This window comes from Mycteria americana, chromosome 6 (assembly GCF_035582795.1).
Source record: "Mycteria americana isolate JAX WOST 10 ecotype Jacksonville Zoo and Gardens chromosome 6, USCA_MyAme_1.0, whole genome shotgun sequence".
Classification (NCBI taxonomy): Eukaryota; Metazoa; Chordata; class Aves; order Ciconiiformes; family Ciconiidae; genus Mycteria; species Mycteria americana.
In genome coordinates, this window is record NC_134370.1 from 21,329,005 (window position 1) to 21,353,563 (window position 24,559).

At 42.3% G+C, this 24,559-nt stretch overlaps 2 protein-coding genes across 10 annotated transcripts in view; one reads left to right on the forward strand and one right to left on the reverse strand.

The window, feature by feature from the left end:
• VSTM4 (V-set and transmembrane domain containing 4) overlaps window positions 1-24,559 on the forward strand; it is a 67,323-nt gene that overhangs the window by 39,850 nt on the left and 2,914 nt on the right. For 5 of the 9 annotated variants that reach the window (XM_075504927.1, XM_075504936.1, XM_075504928.1 and 2 more), the window contains one exon: window positions 1,815-1,855. In XM_075504927.1, the coding sequence (XP_075361042.1) occupies window positions 1,815-1,855 (41 nt within the window). Of the gene's footprint in view, window positions 1-168; window positions 748-839; window positions 1,748-1,814; window positions 1,856-19,538; window positions 19,569-24,559 lie in introns of those variants that run through there. The other 4 variants (XM_075504929.1, XM_075504935.1, XM_075504931.1 and 1 more) reach the window with 4 other exon arrangements.
• WDFY4 (WDFY family member 4) overlaps window positions 11,246-24,559 on the reverse strand; it is a 151,574-nt gene continuing 138,260 nt past the window's right edge. Inside the window, exons 57-62 of the mRNA XM_075504926.1 lie at window positions 22,805-22,963; window positions 18,781-18,960; window positions 15,709-15,891; window positions 14,994-15,081; window positions 12,650-12,761; window positions 11,246-11,541 (exon numbers count right to left, since the gene is read on the reverse strand). Of these exons, the coding sequence (XP_075361041.1) occupies window positions 11,475-11,541; window positions 12,650-12,761; window positions 14,994-15,081; window positions 15,709-15,891; window positions 18,781-18,960; window positions 22,805-22,963 (789 nt within the window). The 3' untranslated portion in view covers window positions 11,246-11,474. The remainder of the gene's footprint in view (window positions 11,542-12,649; window positions 12,762-14,993; window positions 15,082-15,708; window positions 15,892-18,780; window positions 18,961-22,804; window positions 22,964-24,559) is intronic.

Below are 24,559 nucleotides of genomic sequence, written 5' to 3' on the forward strand. Positions count from 1 at the left end.
CAGTACTAATTCCAAGTCTAGTCCTTCATCAAAACAGTTCTTTCCAAACTAAGGCCAGCTTTTATCAATAGCTTTGCTAGTTTTTGCAAACATTAAAAATTTGCATTTTTTATGTTTGCATTTGTGAGCTGTCAAGAAAATGTTTGTTTCACCTTTTTGTTATCCCAGGAGTTTAATCACCCACCAAAATGGCATGGTATCTTTCCTTGTTCTCTGATCGGGTGATGGACTTTCAATGACAACAGCAATCAACTCATTGACCAAAAAGAAACTGGTGCTAAAGAGTGATCAAACATTCAGGGATCAATTTTGGAACAGCCAGAGTTTGACTGACCATTCAGAGAGGACATCTCTTATGCAGACAGCTGTAAGGAATGCCTTAGAAAAGTATAGAACTTAGTGATTCCAAAAATAAAACCCTAACACATTAATGAGTTGACCACTTAGTTGTGAAAACTTTCTAAAGTTTGGTATATAAACAATCCTTTTACATTCAACTGGCCATTGTGCCCATTGTTCAGAAAAATCCTCTACTGTATGTTTATGCCCAGTATTTTAATGAATACCATTCTTTGTGTATTAATATTCTATATATTCTTGTTTATGTTTGATATCTAATTCCCCAAAATAATAGTTAATTGAGCTAAATAAATTACCTTTTTTGGTGAGATAAGTTATCTCAGTCTGTGTAGGATTTATTGTTTGCTAGAGAACGATTTGAGGATATGTGTTTATCTCGTACTCAGCATTTAGACAATCCCAATAGGTGGGAATTGAATTTTTCATTCTGCAGAAAATTCCATGATTTTAAAATGTTTTCCATTTGTGACCGACTTCAGATGACAGTAGAATCCTGAAAGGCAACAGACCATCTGAGTGAAAGGAGGCCAGAAATACTACTAAGGAGAACACCCATCTTCCTGAGCAGACATTTCCTATGCCTTTTCTTACGCAGTGTCCACCCAGATTTAATAATGTCAGATCATATCATTGGAGAAAGAAAAACATCATCCTTTACCCTGCAATTAATTGTACATCATTAAGCAAAGCAACTCAGTTGAAAGACTACGGAGAAGAAAATTTCACTGAGTATGTGCTTTAGTGGAAGAAGTACAGAATAAGTTGGATTTAGCTACTTCTAACAGGAACCGCAAGGCCGAATTAATCTCTGGCCTAACTCCCTCTGGCTTCAGCAAAACAGCAGCAGAGCTGAATGTGGTCCACTGTTTTTTTATGACAGGAGCTCCCATGAAGACTCTTAATACCTTATTAAGCAGCGGTTGGAGTCTGCCGAGTCATACTATTTTGGTTACTCCTGTTCTCATTGGTAAAACATGGCCTAGTGCTGAAATTTTAACAAATACAGCTCTATTAGCTTCACACCAATTTAGTATCAGATTGTTAAATGTTAATGTACTGCACCCTATAGCTTCAAATAGAATTAGAGATGTTTACAGCTTTGGTTAAATGCACCTTGTTCCTCCACATTAAATTTTATTACTAGAATCCTCCATCAGCAAATAGGAGTAAATCATATTAGTGTTGTGGGCTGTGTGGGGGTTGACTCTGCAGCCCAAGGAAAAGGTGTTTTATTACTCTTTATTACAACTTTCTAATTGGTAGGTGTGGTCAGAATGTCATTATCTCTGTAATTACAAGCAAATTATTTGTTTTAGAATAACTGTAACATAATTGTGGGGTTCTTTTCATTAAGAAGTTCAATAAACTTGTGTCCTTAGCCAGGGTTTGGGCAGGTTCTGCTGGCATAGCAGGACTCAGACTAGATGAGGTCTCATTTGATGTTTGATTTGTAGGTCAAATTCTGCTTTTTGAGGACTTCTCCCAAACACCTCTGGTGAGTGACGTCAGAGTGCAAAGATCCTTTTTGGCTTCAGTCTAACCTGCCAGGGTAAAACATAAAATTCCTAAATCCCACTGCATAACAATTGCTCTTCAGAGTTTCCTGCACTAATCTGAAATATACTCATTTGGTGTGCTTTGTTCCACCACCTGGTTTGACTCCATTTTACTACCTTGGCTGGGAGCCAGGTACTGGCTTTACTACCTTGGCAGGGTAGATCAAAAGACTGCATGTCAATAAAGACTCCGAGTTTGTGTTATTCCTCTCAGAAAAAAAGAGAAAATGGAGATGGAACAGATTTTGAGATGTCAGCTAGCCTATCTCTTGATCTCAAGGTTGGACCAACTCAGCCTGACTTAACCTGGTAGAGGTCGGTCTAACCTCTTCTTAGAAACTTGCAGTGATAAGGTTCCATACTGTCCTCACCATCCATTTCCACAGCCCTAATCATTCAAAATGTTTCCTAGTATATAGGCTATATCTTCTTGCCTTTTCCCCAGTAGACATACAGAACATCTCCCTTTCCTCTTAACAGCCTTCTCCATATTTGAAGACTATTGAAGGGAAGGTTGAAAAGAGAATTAACAACCTCAATTCTGTCAAGCTTTCCTCTCGTAAAGAACAAATGATTCCCAATACTGCTTCTCTGGAAAAGATTAACAAATTATTCCAGAGAAAACAGCCCTGTAAATTCAGGGAATGGTTAGGTTGGGTTCTGCAATGGCTTCCCAGATCCCATTCTGAGCGCAGCCCACAGAGTAAAATGCCTGCTGAAACACCTGCACAAAACACACCGTAGCTCCAACATGTGGATCTCAAACAACCCCTCTCCCTGGCTGCCCCAGCTCTTTCAGCAAACTTCACAGCAGTTTCATATTCCAGCATTTCCACTCAGAGGCTAAATGCTGAAGCAATGTGCTCTGCTGACTGCATTGCAGTAAGTAGGGCAAGAATCCTACCTGTCTTGGCACGATATTATGTTAAGTCTCTCTTGTTCCTCACCAGCATCGCTGGATTGTTTGCAAACCCCACAAGAGGCTTTTCAGTCTTTGACCACCCCAGTCAGAAGTGTTCTGGCAGCCTTTTTCAAGTCTCCAGGTGAGACCTGCTCAGGTTTTCATTTTAGTACATAACACAGCTAGTCACTGCAATTGCATTTCTCCCTGCTGTGCAGGACCTGGCACTCTCCTGCATCTCCCATCAGGGAAGCAGAAGTTCATGTGTACAGAGTCCCCAGGCCAGCTCACTTGGGTTCTGGTCCTGGCTAGGGAAAATCTTTGGGGAAAGGGAGTTCTTAGCTCCCTGTGTGCCTGTTCCCTGTGCCCCTCTTGAATGCAAGCTGTTGAGTTGAACTCAAACTTTCCATCTTGGATTTAATTTGAGTTATTAAGTCATGTTAAAATCCTATCTATCTTGTCTGCAGCAATATTTTACCATAAGGAATCGAATGAGAACACAATGGTGCATTAGGGCTCTGTACAAGACAAGATCAGCTTGGGGGGCTTTTGCCTTCCTGTTCTGGGCTGTCATGGTCTTGGGCACAGTTGACAGCAGCTACAGTACATAGCTACCCACAGCCCCACATCTTTCTTTGAGAAATTAGCTGTTGATCCTTTTGGATTAGCCTCAGGAAAGAGGAGGCCCCCAGGAACTTCTCTGACTGCTAACAGTTCTCTCCTGACACCGGGGGGAAGCATAGCACAGAACCAGGACATCACATAAAATCATAGAATCATAGAATCGTTTAGGTTGGAAAAGACCTTTAAGATCATCAAGTCCAACTATTAACCTAGCACTGCCAAGTCCACCACTAAACCAGGTCCCTAAGCACCACATCTACACCTCTTTTAGATACCTCCAGGGATGGTGACTCAACCACGTTCCTGGGCAGCCTGTTCTGATGCTTGACAACCCTTTCACTGAAGAAAGTTTTCCTAATATCCAATCTAAACCTCCCCTGGCACAACTTGAGGCCCTTTCCTCTTGTCCTATCGCTTGTTACTTGGGAGAAGAGATCGACCCCCACCTCGCTACAACCTGCTCTCTACAATTACCTGAAAGGAATAAGGTCTCCCCTCAGCCTCCTTTTCTCCTTTTCTCTGATAAAGGATTGAAAGTGCCTTGGTGAGCACTTCCACCAGCTCCCTCAGTACCCTTGAGTGGATCCCATCTGGCCCCATAGACTTGTGTGTGTCTAAGTGGTGGAGCAGGTCGCTAACCATTTCCCCTTGGATTATGGGGGCTTCATTCTGCTCCCTGTCCCTGTCTTCCAGCTCAGGGAGCTGGGTACCTGGAGTACAACTGGTCTTACTATTAAAGACTGAGACAAAGGCAGCATTAAGTACTTGTCCTCATCCTTTGTCACTATGTTTCCTTCTGCATCCAATAAAGGATTCAGATTCTCCTTAGCCCTCCTTTTGTTGCTAATGTATTTATAGAAACATCTTCTGTTGTCTTTTATGGCAGTAGCCAGATTAAGTTCTAGCCGGGCTTTGGCCCTTCTAATTTTCTCCCTGCATAACCTCACGACATCCTTGTAGTCCTCGAGTTGCCTGCCCCTTCTTCCAAAGGTCATAAACTCTCCTTTCTTCCCTGAGTTCCAGCCAAAGCTCTCCATTCAGCCAGGCTGGTCTTCTTCCCCGACAGCTCGTCTTTTGGCACTTGGGGATGGCCTGCTCTTGAGCCTTTAAGATCTCCTTCTGGAATAATGTCCAGCCTTCCTGGACTCCTTTGCCCTTCAGGACTGCCTCCCAAGGGACTCTGTCAACCAGGCTCCTGAAGAGGCCAAAGTCTGCCCTCCGGAAGTCCAAGGTAGCAGTTCTGCTGACCCCCCTCCTTACTTCTCCAAGAATCAAAAACTCTATCATTTTGTGATCACTATGCCCAAGGCAGCCTCCAACTGTCACATCACCCACAAGTCCTTCTCTGTTCACAAAAAACAGGTCCAGCGGGGCACCTTCCCTCGTTGGCTCACTCACCAGCTGTGTCAGGAATCTGCCACACACTCCAGGAACCTCCTAGACTGTCTCCTCTCTGCTGCATTGTATTTCCAGCAGACATCTGTTAATTTGAAGTCCCCCACAAAAACAAGGGCTAGCGATTGTGAGACTTCTCCCAGCTGCTTATAGAATATTTCATTTGTCTTTTCATCCTGTTTGGGTGGTCTATAACAGACTCCCACCATAATATCTTCCATGTATATATACAAAATATACAGGGCAAAAAACCACATGGGGATGGGCAACAGTTATCACTTTCAAACATGGTAACTGGACATGTCCTCCCCTTACCATAAAAGCAAATAAGGAGTCACTGGATACTGCTCAGTGGTGCTACCCCACTTCCTTCACCTCTGATTCTGCCTGCCGTGCATAGGAACTAGAAGGGAAACTGCTCAGCACCATCTGTGAAGGAATTTTTCAGGCAGCCAGTTAAGCAGCTTTACAAGTCTTATTCCCCTGCACTAGTCCTGTGGGAGACAAGTAAGTGGAGAACCCTGGCCTAAGTACTCAGATCAGAGAGGATCAACAAGACTGACAGCCAGCCATTATTATTCTATATGGCACTTCTATGCCCTAAATGGTCCTGCCTTGCAATGGCACTCTGATCTCATGGAACACATACCCTTCAAATCCCTTAGGCAAATGTAGGTACCCTCACTTCTACCTCCACTTCCTCCTTGCTTGGTCTCAAAGAGCAACCAGAGCACAGAAGAGCTCTGTCCTGCCAGGGAAATAACTCAAAAGCCAAAATTAGTAAATCACTGTGCACATGATGACGGCAAATGGCAAAGGCCACTCCTATGTATCACTATAAAAAATAACATTAATTGGGATGCTTTGCAATTTCCTGTACAACCCATAATTAGGTTAGATAAGAAACTAGCAGTGTCTAAGTGCTATAAATGTCTAAATTAAGTTATTTTGAAAGTGCTCGGCACTTTGACATTTGAGAGTTCAGAGTAATTGGAGTATTGAAATAAAATTGCTTCTGTTATTTAAAAGGTCATTATCTTCTTCGGGTAGATATATGAGGACTATTTTCCACTCTACTGAGCCGTTCTATTTGGTACAATTAGACCCGCTTGAGTAGATTTCTAGTGGGCCTCCTCCCACTTATCACAGTCCCAGCACTGCCACAGGGAAGGGCCTGTAAATATACAGCCCAAATACAGAGTATATATTCAGCTCATAATCGGGCTCTGAAGAGCCAAGAGCTTCCCAGAGCTTCAAACAGACACCCATCATGAACACCACAGGCTGCTACACCCAGCAAGGTGGCAACTGAGTCCTTACCCAACCAAAGTCAACAAATGCCAGGTTACAGGCAGAAGCCAGCCTGCCAGGCAGACAAAGGCTTTGGAGCAAATCAGGATTTCACCTTCCCAACCAAGTTACCTCATAGTCTGGCAGCAACTCTGGTTATTTCAGTAACACTACTGGAATCCCTTGTTTACAACATGCATGGTCCCACTGTCACAATAAGGATATGCGTTTTGCTTGCTTACCAGATTTGGTGCTCTGCAACAGTGACAGTCAGAGATGGGAACTTAAAAGACTACACCTTCACTGCATTTTATTTTGGTTAGTCCAGCAGTGTCAGTAAAATAAGGGGGGTATAAAGACATAGACATTGGCAGAGGAGATTTAACTTGTTACCACCTCTCCACTGGAGACTGCCACAACCAGGAGACCATGGGGAATGGACTGAGCACAGTAATGGCCAAAGAGCACTCTCACTGTTCATTCCAGTGGCTTAATCCCTGTGCTCCCCCCATGGGAGCTGAGCATCCCACCAAAACTGGAGGAGCTATGGGAGCATGACTCTTCGTTGTCCCTCCTGGCCAGGGAACAGATGTACAAGGGAGAAGCAAAGTCCTTAGAGCCTCCTGCCCAAACTGAACAAGGAGACAATTTCTGACCTCAACAGGGAAAGTTCCCATGTTGCTGTTGCAGTCACCCACACAGAGACAGCTTCTCCTCCATCAGTAAGAGCTCACAATATTCTTTCCACCGCAGGGACTCACCTGACATCCTCAGCTCCAGCCACCCAGCCAGCACGCTCACCATTGCTCCCTCAGTGACTGCCCTACCCCACCAACCCTCCGCATGCATAGGGTTGCAACACTTGAGTATGAAACACATCAAGTGATCACTGAACACAGGCACAGCTGTCCCCACCACAGGGCCTACCTTTGCTCAGTACTCATTACAGCAGATGTTACTCATGGTCACCAAGGCTGCCTGGTTCTGGATACCAGGTTTCCATAAGACAAGTAACTCCAGTGCAGGGAACGAGGGGGTTCCCTTTTAAAACTTCATGCGGCAAATTTCCAGGAGCCTTCTGAAACTTGGGAAGAGCTCCGATGACAACCTGTCTATAAGGTAAAAAGCACAGGGAAGGCTGGCATTCCTCTACCAGCCCTGTTCCCTCTCACACCTCCCCATCAGCCTGGCTGACTTCAATGACAGTAATTGCTATGCACATGTCTGAAGAGTGACACCAGTAATGCAACTAGTCTGATCCCTAACTGATGTGTGTGACCATTAGCAAACAAATCACTACAGCTACCTGGATCAGAGGTGCTTAGTACCAACCAGGTGGAGACAAGAGAGCTGGGATCAGATCTAGAGCTTTTCCGGGCTTCTTTTTCAACTTCCTTGGGATGTCCCTCCCGAAAGATGAGACACAAGCATGACAGGCTGTATTTTCATGCAGAAGGGAGCATGTTCCTGCAAATTATTTTAGCTCATATGGCTCTTGGGTAGCTTTCTTTGTGACGTAGGTGACCCTGAATGAGATGATCTTACTGATAGCCTCTTGTAACAAGCTTTGAGATGCCTGTATGAAAAGGACTTGGCAACAGTAGCACATGGCAACAATCACAGGGAAACTTTCCTGTGGGAGTTACAGATTGGTTTGCATGGATTTCTCAAAAAAGGTTTGAGCAAATTCTTTTTTATGAGGATGCAAAGGCCCAGCAGTGCACAGGCAGCTCTGCAAATATTGGTTCACTAGCATTTATTAGCCAACAGAAAGCTACAGAAATTGGACAGTATTTAAGGTTCACTGTAACACATTTATAAGACTTCTACTGCCAAAAAAGGAAACAAGATGGTCTGTGCAATAACCAAATAGGTGTGATTAAGGCATTTTAGGGTTTATGGTCCTCGATTAGATTAAACTGATTTTTTAAGTCACATAAAGGTTGTACTGTTCCACATTTCTCTTCTTAGTTTCCCTACAGGGCAGAGTTAAGACCATGCCTTATTTCTGCATTTCTTATCCTAATGGGATTGGATTTCTTTTAAGGGTAATTCTCACCCTGAGCTACATACCCCTTGCAAAAGTTAGTTCTGAGATAATTACAACACTCTGGTGATGTTTGCACTGTTCCACTTACAGTAACAATGGAGTTATGCTGAAAGCATTTGCTGCAGAGTTGCTCTACTTGCTTAATTTTTCAAGCATATTCTAGATCTGCTTCCTCTACATCCCATGCAGCCACTAGAGAATTAGTAGGCATTGATTCCAGGTAGACACCACTACTGCCCCCAAGCTAGCACCAAGCTTTGTCTATGTGGCAGTGAAAGCTGACAGAATTTCATGGACATTCATCATTTATCAAATACACAGGAGACCAACACAAATTTAAAGTAGGTGCTTGTAGGAGGGTTGGTTTCAGCTAATTGTTCAACCATATATTACAAATCTCTAGCAAAAAGTTCATGTCACAGAGACTTCCCTGCAGAAAAATGACCAGGTAGCATTCTACCACTGTCGCACACATTGGCTGTATCAGACCTAGGGAATTTGATGACTGCAACATGCTTACACATTTGTGCCTTAACTCTGCAAGCAAGGAGTGGTGCTTTTGGTACACACAGTATGCATTTCCTTCCATGGCTTACGACTCTGGGGAAAAATCCTCTAGGGCTGGAGAAGAAACCAAAACTTCTTCAACCAAGCACTGTTGTACAGCAAATCACTCCTAATCAGAATTTTCACCAGGAGGACATTGCAACCCATTTCCATCCATTTGCCTTTTATATTCTCCCAAATTACAACTCCCTGAACATTAGAACAAACTTGTCTCAGGAAGACATTCATTCTTAACCTGCTGACTTCCATTCACACATGCACACTCTGGATTTGTTCTCTGTGATCCAAAGCAACAGCTGATGCACCTTGTCCTTCTCTTGAAGATGCAATAGAACTGATGTTAGGCACAAGGAGATGAGCCGGTCAAATCCATGCATGGCTAACCTACAGCTGGCCTCTTCTTATACCAAACAAAGTCAGGTTGATGTCTAGAGCACTGGAATGATCAGTGCTGCTGTCCAATCTGCAAAGTAGGTGCCAGTGCCAGCTCTAGGAAAGGGAGTATCTGCTATTAGCAAACACAGACTGCATGAAAAGGCTGAAGGAGGACACACAATTAGCAAGCTATCAAGATGCCTACTGCATTTACCTACTACATTTACCTACTACCTACCTACTACTACTTACCTACTACCTACACATGCCTACTACAAGGTGCCTACATTTATCTAGTGGTAAATGAAAACACAGGTAGTGAGATTCTTTCATGGCTCTTAACCACCTTTATCATGGTTCAGTAAAGCTGTATTCACAGTTGACAGGAGTCCAAGTCTTGCTGTCCATGTATCCAAATCACAGCTTATTTTTAAGGAATGCGCAGAGAGGGAAGAGAAAAGAACTAGTGTACTTAATTTTATTGAATTCTATGACAATTGACCTTTCCCTAGTCCTCAGGAAAAGGAAGGATGGGCATGGTCCACCTTTGCTCCACAGGGTTCCTTTGATCGCAAAAACATTAGTGTGTTTTGGCCTGTTTTCAGTGTATGTTTCACTGAGCACAGAAAGGATAGTATTTGAGTCATCAAGTCACACACTTGGAAGTTAGAAAGGACAACCAGTCAGGTCACCTGTGTAGACATAATGGAGCCTTCCTCGTATGTCTGCATCATGAGCTAGCCCCTAATTACTACATTTTCCACAGGCAATTACCTCACTGTGGAGGTTAGACCAAGCTGCAGGGTGGGCTGGGGGGGGACACGTGTCTCGGCACTCTGTAAGGAAGCAAGCTGTTTGCCATAGGAAGTCTTGCTCATTCAGCAACATAATTCAAAAGAAGAGCCATGAACAAAGCAGTGCCCTACAGGAAGAAGAAAGTTGATGGTGTAGTTAGAGGAAGACTGGTAAAAACCCATCTTTTACTCCAGATTCTTCTTAATGACGCTGGCAAGTCTCTAGCACCAAGATTTTGGCATATAGCAGTTCCTCACATTCCTCAATCTCTGGCTGTCCAGTGCAGCACACACAGGGCTTCACTCCTGCAGTGCTAACCAGTCCTAGTGCAGTGGAAATCAAGGAACTCTTTTGGCTCTGTCTGTTCAGGGGTGTGTTTCGTGGTATGAACACAAGGGCCTTCATGTCCACAATGTCCTTCGTGTCCTGGCTCTTGCCCTGACCCAGTCTGTGGTGTTCAGGAAGCTGCTCTGCCTCAGTGGCTACTCAGCCCTTCTGTGTGTAAGATAAGATACTCAATTTCTTTAGCAGGTCAAGGACGGGAAGGGGAGGGGGGGAGTTAAGTTATCAGCTTAGCTCCTTCAAATTCTCATAAAATGTTAGGGAGCCTGATTTTTCACACTTTCTCCACCTCCACTAGGGACACAAATGACACTTAAATTTATTACACTATGGCCTCAGCCTTCTTACACCACAAATACCCACGTCTACCATGCAGCGTGATTGTGAAGGTAAATCCTGAAGTACATCTCATATATTGATATTCCAGAGAACATTGGGACAAGGCTAGGAAAGAAGGCAGTGAAGGAGGAGAATGAAAAAATACGTTGACCAGCTGTGTCAGATCTTCATCCTCACCCATTCCATGCATTTTACGTGCCTTGCTCACTATGAAAAAAAAACCAAGTCAGAGATTAGGAAACTAAAGATTGCACCATAACACATGTTCACAGTGAGGCTGGATAAAGGCACCACTGTCAACATGGGAATTCCTACCTTCACTTTGCAAACAAAATAGCTTTTCAGAAGGCATGCATACATTTTCATGAAGATTCAGGGAAGGAGGAAGAGCAGGAATGGAGGTATTAACATACTTGTATGTTAATAAGAACAAAGATACTGCAACAAACTCACTTAACATCTGTTTGAAGCCTCAGTATTTTCTGATCTCATGGTATTAAAATTAGAATATGCTAATTTTATTAAACTACATTGCTCTTTGGCATAATGAAAGCAGTTTTATTTGCTAGCTATTATTTGGGAAATACAACGTATTATGCCAAATTCAGTATCTAAAATAACATTTAAAATACAAAAGTTTTCCCAGGACAAATACTGCAAAATCTCATTGTCTATGTGCATATCTGTCAGTGTGTCTCTCACAACTTTGGAGTCCATTTTCTAACTTCAGTCAGAGTTGACTTCAGGGTCAGTCCAACAACTCCTTTGAGATTCAGTCCCCCACCATAGGCTTCCAGTTTCTCTGATACTTTCATGCTCTGAAGGGTATTTTCTTTCCATTGAGAAGGCCGAAAAAACAAGAGTTCTTGGCTATTTCTTCCTACCCATCCACAGACCAGCAGCAGACTCTTCCCCAGTCATCACCGACTAGGAGCTTGGAGGAATTTCTTGAGAAAGAAAGAAGAGAAAAACATTTAAGAACAAGATGCAAATAGGCTTTCTCCTGTATGTCAAGCAATTAGGAGGATGCAATATTCAGGGGAGCAGGTTATCTTTAATGTTAAATTTGAAGAACAATGATATAGAGTAGACAAAGATTCATACTTCAAAGACTGAACTTAGAATCAGATCCAAACTTTTCTGGAGTTCAGTGGGTTAGTTGTGGACAATCTAGCCAGATCAGGAGCTCTTACCCTTCACTGATCCTGAGAATCCATGAACATTAATTAAATCTGCTGGCTAGATTCAGAATTTAGACTTGTTAGCACACAATGTCATGGGTTTACCCACTGAAATCTCTGCTCCATGCAGTGCCATCAAAACTGATGAAACTAACCCTCCCCACCAAACTTTCCCACTTTCACTGCATATAAGCATCACACTCAAAGTGCTCAAAATCTGAGCATGCAGAATATAGGAATCATTTTAGCAACTATCAAAATGCCAACACTTTTGGAGAGAAAGACAGCAACTGTTTTACAGTACATTGTAGCATCCTGGGGCAGGAGATAACAGCAAATATTACAGCCAGATGAAACGGCAGGAGGGGGATTGAGTAAACTAAAGTACTGCTGGCTGCGCAAACTAAGTTGAGTTTAACAACAAAGTTGTCCTTTGGCCAAAACCTTCCTGTTTACATTTTAAGGAGATAGCATCTCCAGCAACGCCTAGGATAGTGGGTTTTCTGTGGTGCAGGACAGCGTAGCAGCTACTGATCTCTACAACTGTTCTGGCCGAAAGCTGCTCTTTCTCCTGGGTTGTCTCCTATCTGACCACTGACTATCCCAACATCCTCCACTTAAGAGAGTTAGCCAGGCCAGCTCCCAGAGTGACTGCATTTGGCTAGGACAGAGTGATTCGACTGAGATTTAAAAAAACCCCAACAACAATAAAAGCCCCGCCGACAACAAAACCCAAACCTCCCCAAACCCAGCAGCAATACAAGGTTCAGAACAAAACAGAACACCCTGCCAATTCCTGGTGGGGCGGTGCAGACCCTGCAGCTGGCGCCATGCTCTCTGCCAGGCACCGGCTGCAAGGTGAAGGGAACAGTACCTGGATACAGCCAGCGCTGTCACTGCTGGGCTCGTCTTACTTGGTTTTCCAGTCAAGGCAAGGCTGGGATTCAGTTCCCGACAGAGAACAAGATGTTTTCCACACTTGTTACCTGTTGTGTGGTTTAAAAATAAATATTTAGAAAGTGTCTGGGGGCAGCATGGCTGGGTTTGTTATTATTTACAGTCAGCAAGTTGTTAAGTTGAGAACAAATACATTTAATCTCAGCCTGTGCTGTTGCAAAATAGGCCCATCCCAATTTAATTTGTGGCTATGATAGTTACATGTGCTGACGTGCGGCTGTATCAATTGTGTGCTAAATTGGATTTGTGTATTATTGCTTTCTAAATTGCATGCCTAGTTCAGCAAAATTGTTCATCAGTTTTCACTGGCTCTATGCTTAATAAGATGCCCCACAATACCTTGCTGCCAGGATATAATACAGCCCATAATTGCCTAGTAAAAAGAAATTACATAAAGCCCTGGTATTATCAACTTATCTAAATCTGCTCATAACAGAACCAATAATTAAATGCTGAGAACATTTCACATACGCACACATACATACACACACCTAACAACGTAACTCAATCATAGTTACTTTGGTCTTTTTAATGACTGTGTTTTGTATTAATTTTATTTTCTTCAATGCGTAGAATGAGATGTGGGAATATTTGGCCATTTAAAATAATTCTGAAGGCATCTGAATAGTTTAAGGGAGCATGTCACTGCTTTGATTACACCTCTCAACTCTCTAATAAAGAACACTGTTGCTGTATGCATCTGCGAACATGTGTCCTTATGCTCATGTGTGAACAGGTGTGTGTGCCTACACATCACCAGATGCCTGGTCAATGCTTGTCTTCTTTTATGATCCTCTCTGAAAAAGGCACAAACAGGAGTATTCTGCTGTGCTCCCATGGGCAGCTTTTAAGTCATAGTTTGGAGAACTGTTTAAGATATAAATTTTTAAAATAGCTAAAATCTCAGTTTGCTCAAAGACATTCGTATGCAATTGTGCCTGAATAAATAGGACATGGAAATAAATGCCATAGGAAGTTATGGGCAAGAATTTAGGAAATTCTTAAAACAAATTGGATGTTTGTACATGTTAAAAGAATCTGCAAAATGACTACATAATATTACAAGGATTTTGGAAGGAATGTTAAGTCTTTTGCTTTGATTTACAGCAATCTGATTAGAGACCACAATGAAACCAAACATGTAGCTACCACAGCCAGATTATTTCACATCTGGCATCTCTGGTGTTCTTGCACCTTCCCTAGAAGCATCTGGCTCTAGCTACTCTCAGAGACATGACAAAAGGTTGGATGGGCATCTGGTTTGGCATTTCCAATATGCCTCTGTATGTATAAATATTTTCACATAGCAATCTAAGTAATGTAGATGCCAAGCTACATGAACAGCACTTCTGAAGATCTCAGTGCTAATGCCCAATTACTGTACAATATCTTTTTATGCAGATGTTACATCTATATTTATGTGAATTGTGTGCCTAAAATTGAAGTAATAGAGAATGTCTGTAATGAGGATCACAGCAAGTAAGTGGTGTACATTATACATACCAACACCACAATTTCTTTCTCTTATAAAATGTGCTGTGAAGAGAAGCAAGCAGTGCTATTTAGGATGTGCCTTTAAAGCTCCGTGGCAGGTTTCAGGTCCTGTATTTGTTAGAACAGAGAAGTGAGCTCGAGTTGTTTTTAATACTAGTCAGCACCGTAGCCCCATCATCTTATTAACCTCAGCTCTGTGAGAACTCCAGGGTATCAGCTTCAACTTGGCATAGCCTTGAATAAACAGCTCCATGCACTAGGGCCTGTTGCTGGCCTCCCACCAGTTTGAAGAGCCTCTGACCTCACTTAAGGTGGCAAAGGCAACAAACTCCCCTGTTCCATCCCAGGGCAGAGTCTGGCACTGCCCCTTCTAACATTATGCCAGGATACTTTAGTACAGGCCATCAGAAGAGGTGCCAGAGGAATGGGCTTTCTGGAGCCAGGATAGTTCATTAGTTTCATAGGTTTATGCAGAAACGTGGTCTATCAAGCTTGACAGAACCTATGACAGAGACTTTGAAGAAGCTTTTGGCTTCATCCAGGCAGGATGTGCCCTTGAGACTGGTGGCTCAGGGCAGTTCTCTGTCTCTAAGGCAGGGCAGTAGCTACCCACTACTTCTGCTACTGGTTACATTAATGCTGCACCAGTTACCTGCACCATCTCCCCTTCACACCACTGTGCTCACACACGGTCTTCTTCCTCAAAACCAAACAAGCTCTGCAGCACACAGTTACACTGCAGTTCACAGCCCACCCTGTGGCCCTACCCGTGTTGCCTGGCTCTTCCATTGTGCCTCTCTGTGGTCTCAGTCCAGCAGCTTGGTCTGGGGTATTGGTGTATTCAGTCTTCCACAGCTGTGCCAGCAAGGAGGTAAAAATGGAAAAAGCATGGATTATAACAGTGGAACAAGAGAGAGATGTGGCTGCCTGCTTCCCAGCAAGGGGTGGAAATTGGACTTCTAACATGAGAACAGGATTTTGCAGCCGTCTCTCCCTTTGCCGCTGTGCTGCAGGGCATCACAATGGAGAAATGCATGCAGGGAGCTGGTGGGGTTGCGATGCTGACATGCTAATGAGGATCCCAGTAACCCAGGAAGCTCTCCCACCAGACTGGAGGCAGAACCAGCAGTGAATTCCTGCTCCTGAGAAAGTATGAGTTAATAAACTGAGCTGTGAACCAACTCTCAGAAACCAGACTCAAACATATTTCTGATGGGCGGTATAATTTTTGCTTGCAAAACCACACCAGAATGAAAAGCACATTTTCAAAACTCTTCCTGAATGGCAGACTCCTCCATTCAGGAGGATAAAAGCTGATAGGAAGGAAACATTTTACTCTCATTTTCAACTTCTGCCCTGTGCTGCCCTGTTAAGAAAGTGGCATGGGCTTTTACTAGCTCTGTCTGTCCATTTAGGATGCAAAGTTCTGCCTCTGGTCTACAAGTGAATCAGGATTCCTTTTCCTCTCTCCCATCCACCTACCCTCACCACTCCATCTGTGCTTCCTGTGATGATGATGCTGCGTGTGTCCCAGTCCATCACTTCAGCAAAGCAGCAGCAAACAATATGGCATTTAGGGCTGCAGGTGGTGTTAATGCTTGCAAGAAGCTGGCCATTGACTGTCCACAGATATAGGTAAGATCCAGCACAAGAGATAATATCACCCTGTAACAAAGCAAGAGGCAGTGTTTCAAAATCCTACACTCATCCTCCTCACAACTCTTAAGTGCTGATTATAAATTACAGAGTTGCTCTGACTTAAATTCTGACCTTTGTTTTGCTTCTGGGCAGATGATGGAAACCAGAAAAAGTAAAAATGACATTTTTTCCTCATGAAAAATTCTGACATTTTTAAATTGTAGAAACCCAAACCAACTGTGTCAGATTTAGCAAGATAATGCAGAAACAAAGGTGTTTTGCATTTTTAATGAAAACATTTCTTTAAGCTTTCCCTTTCTGTTTTCCAGAAAATCCAGGCTTTTACTAAAAAAGCAGACTGACAGACTGACCTAGAGACGGTCAGGGACAGGGATTGTGCACAGGCAATGCCTAGCACAGGTTCTGGACCAGGACTAGTGCTCTTTTAAGTTTTACAAATAAGCATTCTCTTAACGACATGGTGTTCACCTGCTTAGCTGCGAAGCCTTTGGTGATTTCACAATCTTCCTCTGCCCCTCACAGGGAGCTTAATGTCATCGCATTTTTAGAGTGTGTTTTGCATTTGACCAATGACCAGCTCAGCATTCAGTGACCTGCACTTCTGATGCGGAAAACATCCTTTGCAACTGAATCTCTCCTCTCCCTTCCGTGCAGGTGCACAGTCTTACCACAGACTGCATGTAAGGAGCAAATACACAGGTAATCCCTTAGGGGCAAGAAACACACAGAACCAAGAGCCAATGCTGCAATTTTAAATGATATTATCAGAAGTGCATTTTGATCAAGTTGCTAATTGAAATTCCACCTAATCTTTCCAGGCTTGATGCATACTAAGAACCAGCTAAATAGAACACCATCAGCAAAGTCATCTGATTCTGGCAAAGGCCAGCATGCCCTTAAATTAGCACCATACATCTGGTTTAAATCAACTAACACCGTACTTCACCCCTGCCTGATTTGGGGCCAGGGCTCTTCACACTGCAGGGCAGAATTCTGAAGATAAAACGAGGATAGCACATTCAAAACAGAGTTGCCAATAATTTAAGAGATTAAATTTCAGCTACCTCATCTGCATGAGAGTACATAATATCCAGGCATTTGGTAATGATCTACAGTGTTCTTCAGGTCTAGACCAGGGATTTAAAACTAACTGAAATCATTAGTTACAGCAAGCTTTTACAATCCTCCATAAACTTCTTGGGACAGCGTTTTTATTTTGTGTCTACATGACAACAAACACCATGAGGTTTGGATCTATAAATGGAGTTTCTAGGTGCTCAAACAAATATAAAAAACAACAATCACCTAATGAAGAGCTGCATAAGGTTCTTATTTCACAGAAAAGTACGTGATTCAGATTTCTTTCCTTCAAAACTTTGCTTCAAAATGTTCTGAATTTTCCAGGAAAAAACCTTCTTACCAAACATATAATTTTGTGTCAATTAAAATATTTAATTTAGCACAGTGGAAACATTTTGTTTCTATCTTCATGTTATAATATATAAGTATATAAAGAAAATTTAAACAAAAACACATTTCAGAATTAAGCATCCTGTTTTGCTAACATCAAAAAGAAATTTTTCATCCACAACATATGGCCCCCTTCATCTTTTTTTCCTTGAAGTTTCAGTCATACTTTCCTAAGGTTTTTCCTCTTTTAAATGAACCTTTCTGCAGACTATTGTCCAATCACTTTAACCATTTTCACTCCAACAAGCTGGAGAACTGCGCTTGGATCAATCACCAGACTGTTCCTGGCACAGACCATCTCATTTCTGGACAGCTCCAGAAGAGGAGCTATCAACTAAAAAGGCTACTGTCAATGGTGGGCTGGTACATAGAAAAGAGAGGACTCCATCCTCTTGGGGTCTCAAGCCCATGGTCTGTGCCAGCCCACCCACTCATTTCTGGATGCCTGGCACTGCTTCAGCTGACTTCATAAGGCACCAGCAGGGTATTCCGAACTGGCCTGCTGAAACCACTGGCCATTTTACACTAACCAGGACCCCTGGGGCTGGGAGCTGAGCTGGCACTGAACAGACTACTTAACTCCCACTCTCAATTACTAACCATACCACTGCATGGTTAATAAAGCTCTGATATGAGATTACTATTTTTGCACAGATTAAGTAGAAAATGTCTGCCTGGTTTCTTACTGCTATGAACTCAATTTTGCTGCTCTTGGTACAAGCTCTGGTACTGGATCCAACCTTGAATTGTCTAAGCAGCTGGAATCCAGCTCTAGTATATTAACAGAGACAGAAAATACAAATGTACAAGCAACATTTTTGGGAGGTAGAAGGTTGGAAAAAATCTTATCCAGAGTGTTTACAGTAAAATCCAATACAGAGTATTTTCCTATCAACATGCATGCAATTCTAGCCAGGCACAGACCACAACAGACTTATTCCCACTGGTATCAAGAGCCCCTCCCACACCTGGGAGTAGAAGGGAAAGCAAAGAGACAACACTGTCACAGCAAAGGTGTAAGGAAGTTGTCAGCTGAGGTGGCAGACTGTGGTCTAACATGTCTCAGATGACATGACTCTGCTGCATGAATGTCAGGAGAAATTAATGAAATAATGGAGGCAATAAGGTTATGGGTGAGCCAAATCCAGGAGCTACTAGGGTAATACTTCATGCTTCGTAAACTAAAAGTTGTTTAATCCTGCTATCTGCCCATCCAAAGATGCTTCTACTTAGCTACTCAGTCTAAGATCTTGCTTTTAGTGCTTGCCTCTCATCATTAAGAACACTATTAGCAATCTCTGTAGAAAGAAAAAAAATCAATGCATCAGACTCTCAGGATGTTTTTACGTTGGGAAGAGCACCCATTAAATTATCATGAAATGTTCATGGATACATCAGAAGAAAGATGATAAATGAAGATCTTACTGTTGAATTGTTGATGGCAACAGAACAGAGGCTTGCCCTGTGGGCAGGAAGCTGGTTTATGTACGTCAGCTGGTTCAGGTCCCAAATGATGCAGGTTCTGTCATCGGATCCACTCACGAAGATGCTGTAGGTCACAGACGCAGCAAGGCAGGTCACTGCCTGAGTGTGCCCATACAAAGCCTGGTGGGGAAAAAGCAACCAACAAACCACAGCAGAGAGTGGCTGATTTACTAGGGAACCACAATCCTAAGTTATTTGCTTAGTAAGAACAAGCAACCCAGTCATTCTTTGGACAACTGGAAAAGGTATGAGGGAGAAATCCCAAAGGATGTTATAGAAGCATCCTTGTCCTCAGCTCGTGGTTGAGGAAAGTTGAGTCTCCAAGAGATTAAATGATTTGCCTCAAGCTGCATACTAATTAGGGCCCTTGGCATACATTTTAGACTACAACAGTGCTTTGTGCTCAGCAACAAAACATCATTTTTCACTTCAGTCCATGCAGTTTTAAGTAAAATTTATGCTTGGAAATTACTATTTCTCAATATTTAAAAAAAAATTTTGAAACAAAACTTATCAGGATGTATTTCAGTGACCTTCCCCAGTCTTTTCTTTCTGGTTTCCTGAACAAGTACTAATATTTTTCCAATTTTAGTTAAGAAGAAAAACAGCATTTGGGGATAATTTTTGCATAAAGCCATATATGAATTCCTTTCTCTTTCATCATTTTCCAACATCCCTTTTTTTTGTTTGTTTTATAGGTTCTAGAGACATAAGGAGTGCCCAGTTTAATTTTGCCTTGAACAGTTTCATAAAAAAAAGACTACACTTTAGGCAATTTAATAGCACAGATAGAAATCATGCATAGAAGTATACTGATGACATTTGTTTAATGTAGCATTCTCAAATGACAGCAGTATACATTTCTGCTGCATAACCACCAATGACAGTAAAGCCTGTAGGGCAACAGAGAAAAAGTCCTTCACAGCTTTCCTAAAAAGCCTTTCAGGGCTCAATTTTTAGCTGCCTTACTGTGAAAAAACAGACCCACCAGTTTTAATGTTGGTTGTAACAGTAAATGCATATTCTCTGCTGGCTTTCTCTACATGACATAATTAGCACAGGAGCAGGAGAGCCACATGTCCCAGATGATTTTTGCAAACACATCTCATACTCTTTCCAAGTGTGACTGCGAGACTGAACTCTTGCTGGCTAACACGTGCTGCCACTTGCCAAGGTTACTAGGACAACAGTATTCAAACATTAATCCACTGGTGAAGAAGCTGAGCTGCAGCAGGCTATGTACTACTGAAGGTGACCTGCAACTGCGAGGGATGAATTTCAGCTTGTGATTTATTCCATTCACAAGAACTGTCAACTAAAAATACTGGCACAAAATGGGGTCTCCAACAGTGGTTTTCAGAGGTCAGAAACACTCTCAATTGAGCACAGAAAAGGAGGCCCAGCAATAGCTTTGGACTAGCTGTAGAACAGTCTCTTTACAAAGGACTGGGCATAACCCGGTGCCTGTGCTCGAGAACTGCAGAAGATCTCTGCAAAAAAGGCTGGGACAAAGCAGGTTCAAGGGCTCCAAATTTCCTCTCCTTCCTCCAAAGCCTGAAGGCAAATGTACCCACTGTGACAGCATCCAAACTGCCAAGTCAAGCCAAGCTAAGCTCTTGCACAAGTTTTAATAAAACCCTTTTTTTCTTTTTTTTTTTTTTTTTTTTTTAACCCAGAAAGATCCTACCTGGCAGTGAACTGCTTTTAATACAAGCTGAGTGTGGAAGAGAGGGCTAGACCTGAGCCCAGTTATAATCTGAGCTTCAATCCACCAGTGTGTCAATGCATATTCATGCAAAAACAGTCGCATGCTTTTAGCTCTCTACTGTCTTCTCATTTTTGCTCTGCAAAGACTGACAGGTTTTCCCTTAATGGGAAATATCCTGCAGCATATCTGCAGAAAGAACTGTGAGGCCTATCTCCAGAGTAAATTCACAAATATCAAAAGACAAAAAAGACAACCAGCTTCACTGAAGGAAGGTTTAGTCCACGAAAACTTAAACCAAGTCTGACCATCCAACTTAACCGGCTGACATGGGCAGGGCTATGCTCAGCACCTCCTTGAGAGGTCTGTGTGGCAGACAGCACAGCTTGCTCAGATGCTTCTCCCAGTCTAGTGTTTTATTTGGCCCAGAAATTCTGGGGGCTGGATCGCACAGATCACTCTGCTCATGAACACTGAGGGAACTGGTAAATTGCATGAATCAATACTGAGGCTATTATGCTCAATCTTTAGTGTTACACAAAACTGTGGAAGCAGCCCTTGCTAGAAAGGGAAAAGTGACTTTTTCTGCTGAAATATAGTTTCTGTACTTTACTACATTCCAAACCAGAATGTGTCAGTCCCATGAGACAGCTGGTAAGTGAATAGCATCCACTTTATAGCACATCAGCTTTACTTAAGCAAAGCTCACTCTCTCAGGAAAGATGATACAATTTTTTTGTTCAGCAGAAAAAGCATCCACCATGAAACAGTGAATTACATGAAAGCAGCAAGTAATTCACTGGACGACATTTAGAACCATAGTTCAAATTTACATCTATGCCAGACAGTCATCAAAAACAGCCCCTGCTAGCAAAGAGAAGGAAAAAATACAGAATTCGTCATTGCATGATCTCATGCCACTTTGTGGACTTTGGGTAATACCAGCTTAATCACAGTGGAAAACAACAGCAAAGCTGATTTTAGACTGTTAAAGAGGAAGGCATTATATTGGAGAAAAAAGACAGCCTCTTCAAACAGTTGCCTGAAACTCAAACTGACCCCCTGGCTGGTATCATTTTGATGTTGATGAAGACTACTGCTTATGCTTTTCTCTGCTGCTGTTTCTTCCATTTCTATGTCCATGTGCTAGTTTGGAACAATAAACAGCTGGATTAAAAGGTCATCACTGAAGATCTTGTCTCATATCTCTGGAAACATCATAAACCTCAGAAGAGAGACTGCTCTAAACACAGTTTCCCCCCTAATTTCAACACACAAGAATTTCAGATAAATGAAGATCTAAATACTTCTCTGGCATCCCAACAGACATAGAAGTTTTCACATCATTTAATGACAAATAAAAATATGTTTTTGGCTCAGGGTATGGAAAGCACTGAAATATTGTCTGAATATCCCTCCGGAGCAAATGAGCAGAAGAAGCTTCTAACACTTGGAGACCTTGCTGATCAATGAACCCTTTATTAGTTTGACTAAAAGTAGCAAAGCATTTTCTGTCTCTTGATTTCTTAGGGAAAAAGGGTCCCATGCTGCCTTTCAAATATGATAGAGGTGTATTCTAGCTTTACTTGTAAAGCTGAGAACTCATCATAGCTGAACCACACAAATCTTGCATGAGAATTCACTCTTGTAAATGAAATAGCATTTATACAGCTGTTTGATGACTATAGATGAGCTCCAAATCAACAACTACTAAAGGACTTTGGACAATGAGGACAAACTATATCATTCTTATTGGAGTGACAGATAAACTTTTTATGTTCTGAATTCAGGTTGAGAGAAAAGAATCAAGAACTTTGCTTAGCTGAGCTTTCATTTCCCTCAGCTAAGTTCGCAGGGTGTTTTGGAGATCCTGTGCATTGCTGTAGCAGCCCAAAAAAGAACTATAAGCATCTCCAGGTGATACTGTTTTTTGAAAATAATCCAAGGGTTGGCTGCACTTCAAGTGAGGACAGCATATGCCTTATCTTCACTGTTTCTTTGATCATGATAAACTTTGAAAATGCTACCAAAGGGGAAAAAAAAACCCAAAATAAGCGAGTTCATAACTATAAGCTGTGGGTATAAGGCATATTATCAGCTCCTGACCTGATAACAGGCTGTCACATGATACTGCTGATTGTTGGTTTTTTTCTGCCTTCTTGATTCACCCAAAGGTGTTTCCTCTGCCAGTCATCAGAGAAAGAAACTGATCTTTTGCTTTTCATTAAGTTTGTATAGCAAAAGAGCCACAATACTGACCTGTCTCAAGTTTAGACATTTCACTTTGTCCTTGACCAAGGAAAGTTCCCAGATACACACAACCGAGCTTGTTCCAGATGTGATTATGGTAGTTGCTGAAGGACACACAGCGCAGAGGCACTTTCCCCAGTCTGCCATGCACTCAAATGTAGTCACGTTCTGTACAAGAAAGCAGCTTTCAGTCAAATGCTCACCTGGTGATACCATCCATTTGTTACCATCAAATAGCAGATTCAATTTTCAGAACTGAGCCTCCATTTCTTCAAACCCAGGAAAGAAAAGCTGATCTTAGCCAGTCCCTATGCTCACAGTACAGCTGCATAATATGTACGTGCACAGGCTGTGGCTGCATGCAGGTGTGCCATCTTCCAGGGGCCAAAAAGGAAGGCTGGACAAAGGTCTGCACCTTATGTCTTAGGATACCTGAGTCCCAGTCCCTCTTGTGCCACAGACTTCCTACATAGCTTCAAGGCAAGCTCATTCTGCCGCTATATAGTGACAGAATGCAAAATTTCAATGTAGATTAAAAAGAAAGCTCAGGCTGTGACAGCCACTGCTAACAGAGTTATTGCCAGGCTCTGTGACCCTTCTCTTACTTGGATTGAAAAGCCACTAAATTCCATTCTATGCCAACGGCTCTGTTAGCAGAACCCAAAACAGCCTAAACCAAGGTTAGGTCTATTACACATTGCTACAATTACAGCACAAACATCCTTCTGCTCACATTCTGCATTAGCTCTCTCCCACATGACAGGGACAACACTATGGTGCTAATGATTCTGGTGGAGCTCAGCTACAAAAACCACACCACAGACAGAACAAACCTTTAGCTACTTACAATGAGGACAAAAATTTCTTTTAAGCTCATGTCCAGAGGCACTGTTGACCCAGAGAGAACTCAAGTTGGACTTGCAACTACTTTCCATAGTGACTGTGTAGTGATCACACTATGCTCTGTGTCAATAGGCTCAGTGACACCCTGACTTTTGAAGAAACAAAGTAAATAATTTATACCTACAGCAGCACTATGAATTACTAAGCTCTGATTTTAACTGAAATCAATGGAGAAAACTCTCAATAATTTTATACAGGGAGCAGAAAGTAAAATAGATCTCATGGCTTTTTTACTTCCATTGACCATGGGTATGTCTGTAAAAACATGATGATGTGGCTTGCGCAAATACCCAAGTCAGTATCTTGCTGAATGATGTATTCTGCTAGTCTGGTACCCAAGCTAACTCAGATGTCTTTGTGTGTCATAACATTGTCCCACACATCCAAAAATCAGTGTGTTTGTAGTAGAGGAAGAAACTGGATCTGTCAAATGCCCTAACAAGCAGTGTGATGACATCGACCGTTGATTCTTAACAGCAAAGAACTAAGAGTATTAACTTTCTAGAGCAGAAGACATTATTATTTTGAATGAATGCACTGGGCTAAGCTTGGGAGCCAGAGGGGAATTGACAGATGGTCCTATCTTAATTCCAGCAGAAACTTCTGCACAATGAAATTTCTAATCAGTGGCCAGAAGACCTTGTATTGTCCTCACAACCTATGAAATGGGATTTCTCCTTCATTTTGATGGACAACACAGTGACTAGAAGGAAAACTTGCAATAATTTAGAGGGGAAATGCCACATTTTTCAGCAGTGTAGAATGACTTTGTACTCTGTTGGGATAACCAACTTGAGATTCATCAAGAAGTTTGACTGTGAGAAAGTCCTGTACAGCATCCTCTGAAATGGGTACCCAAAC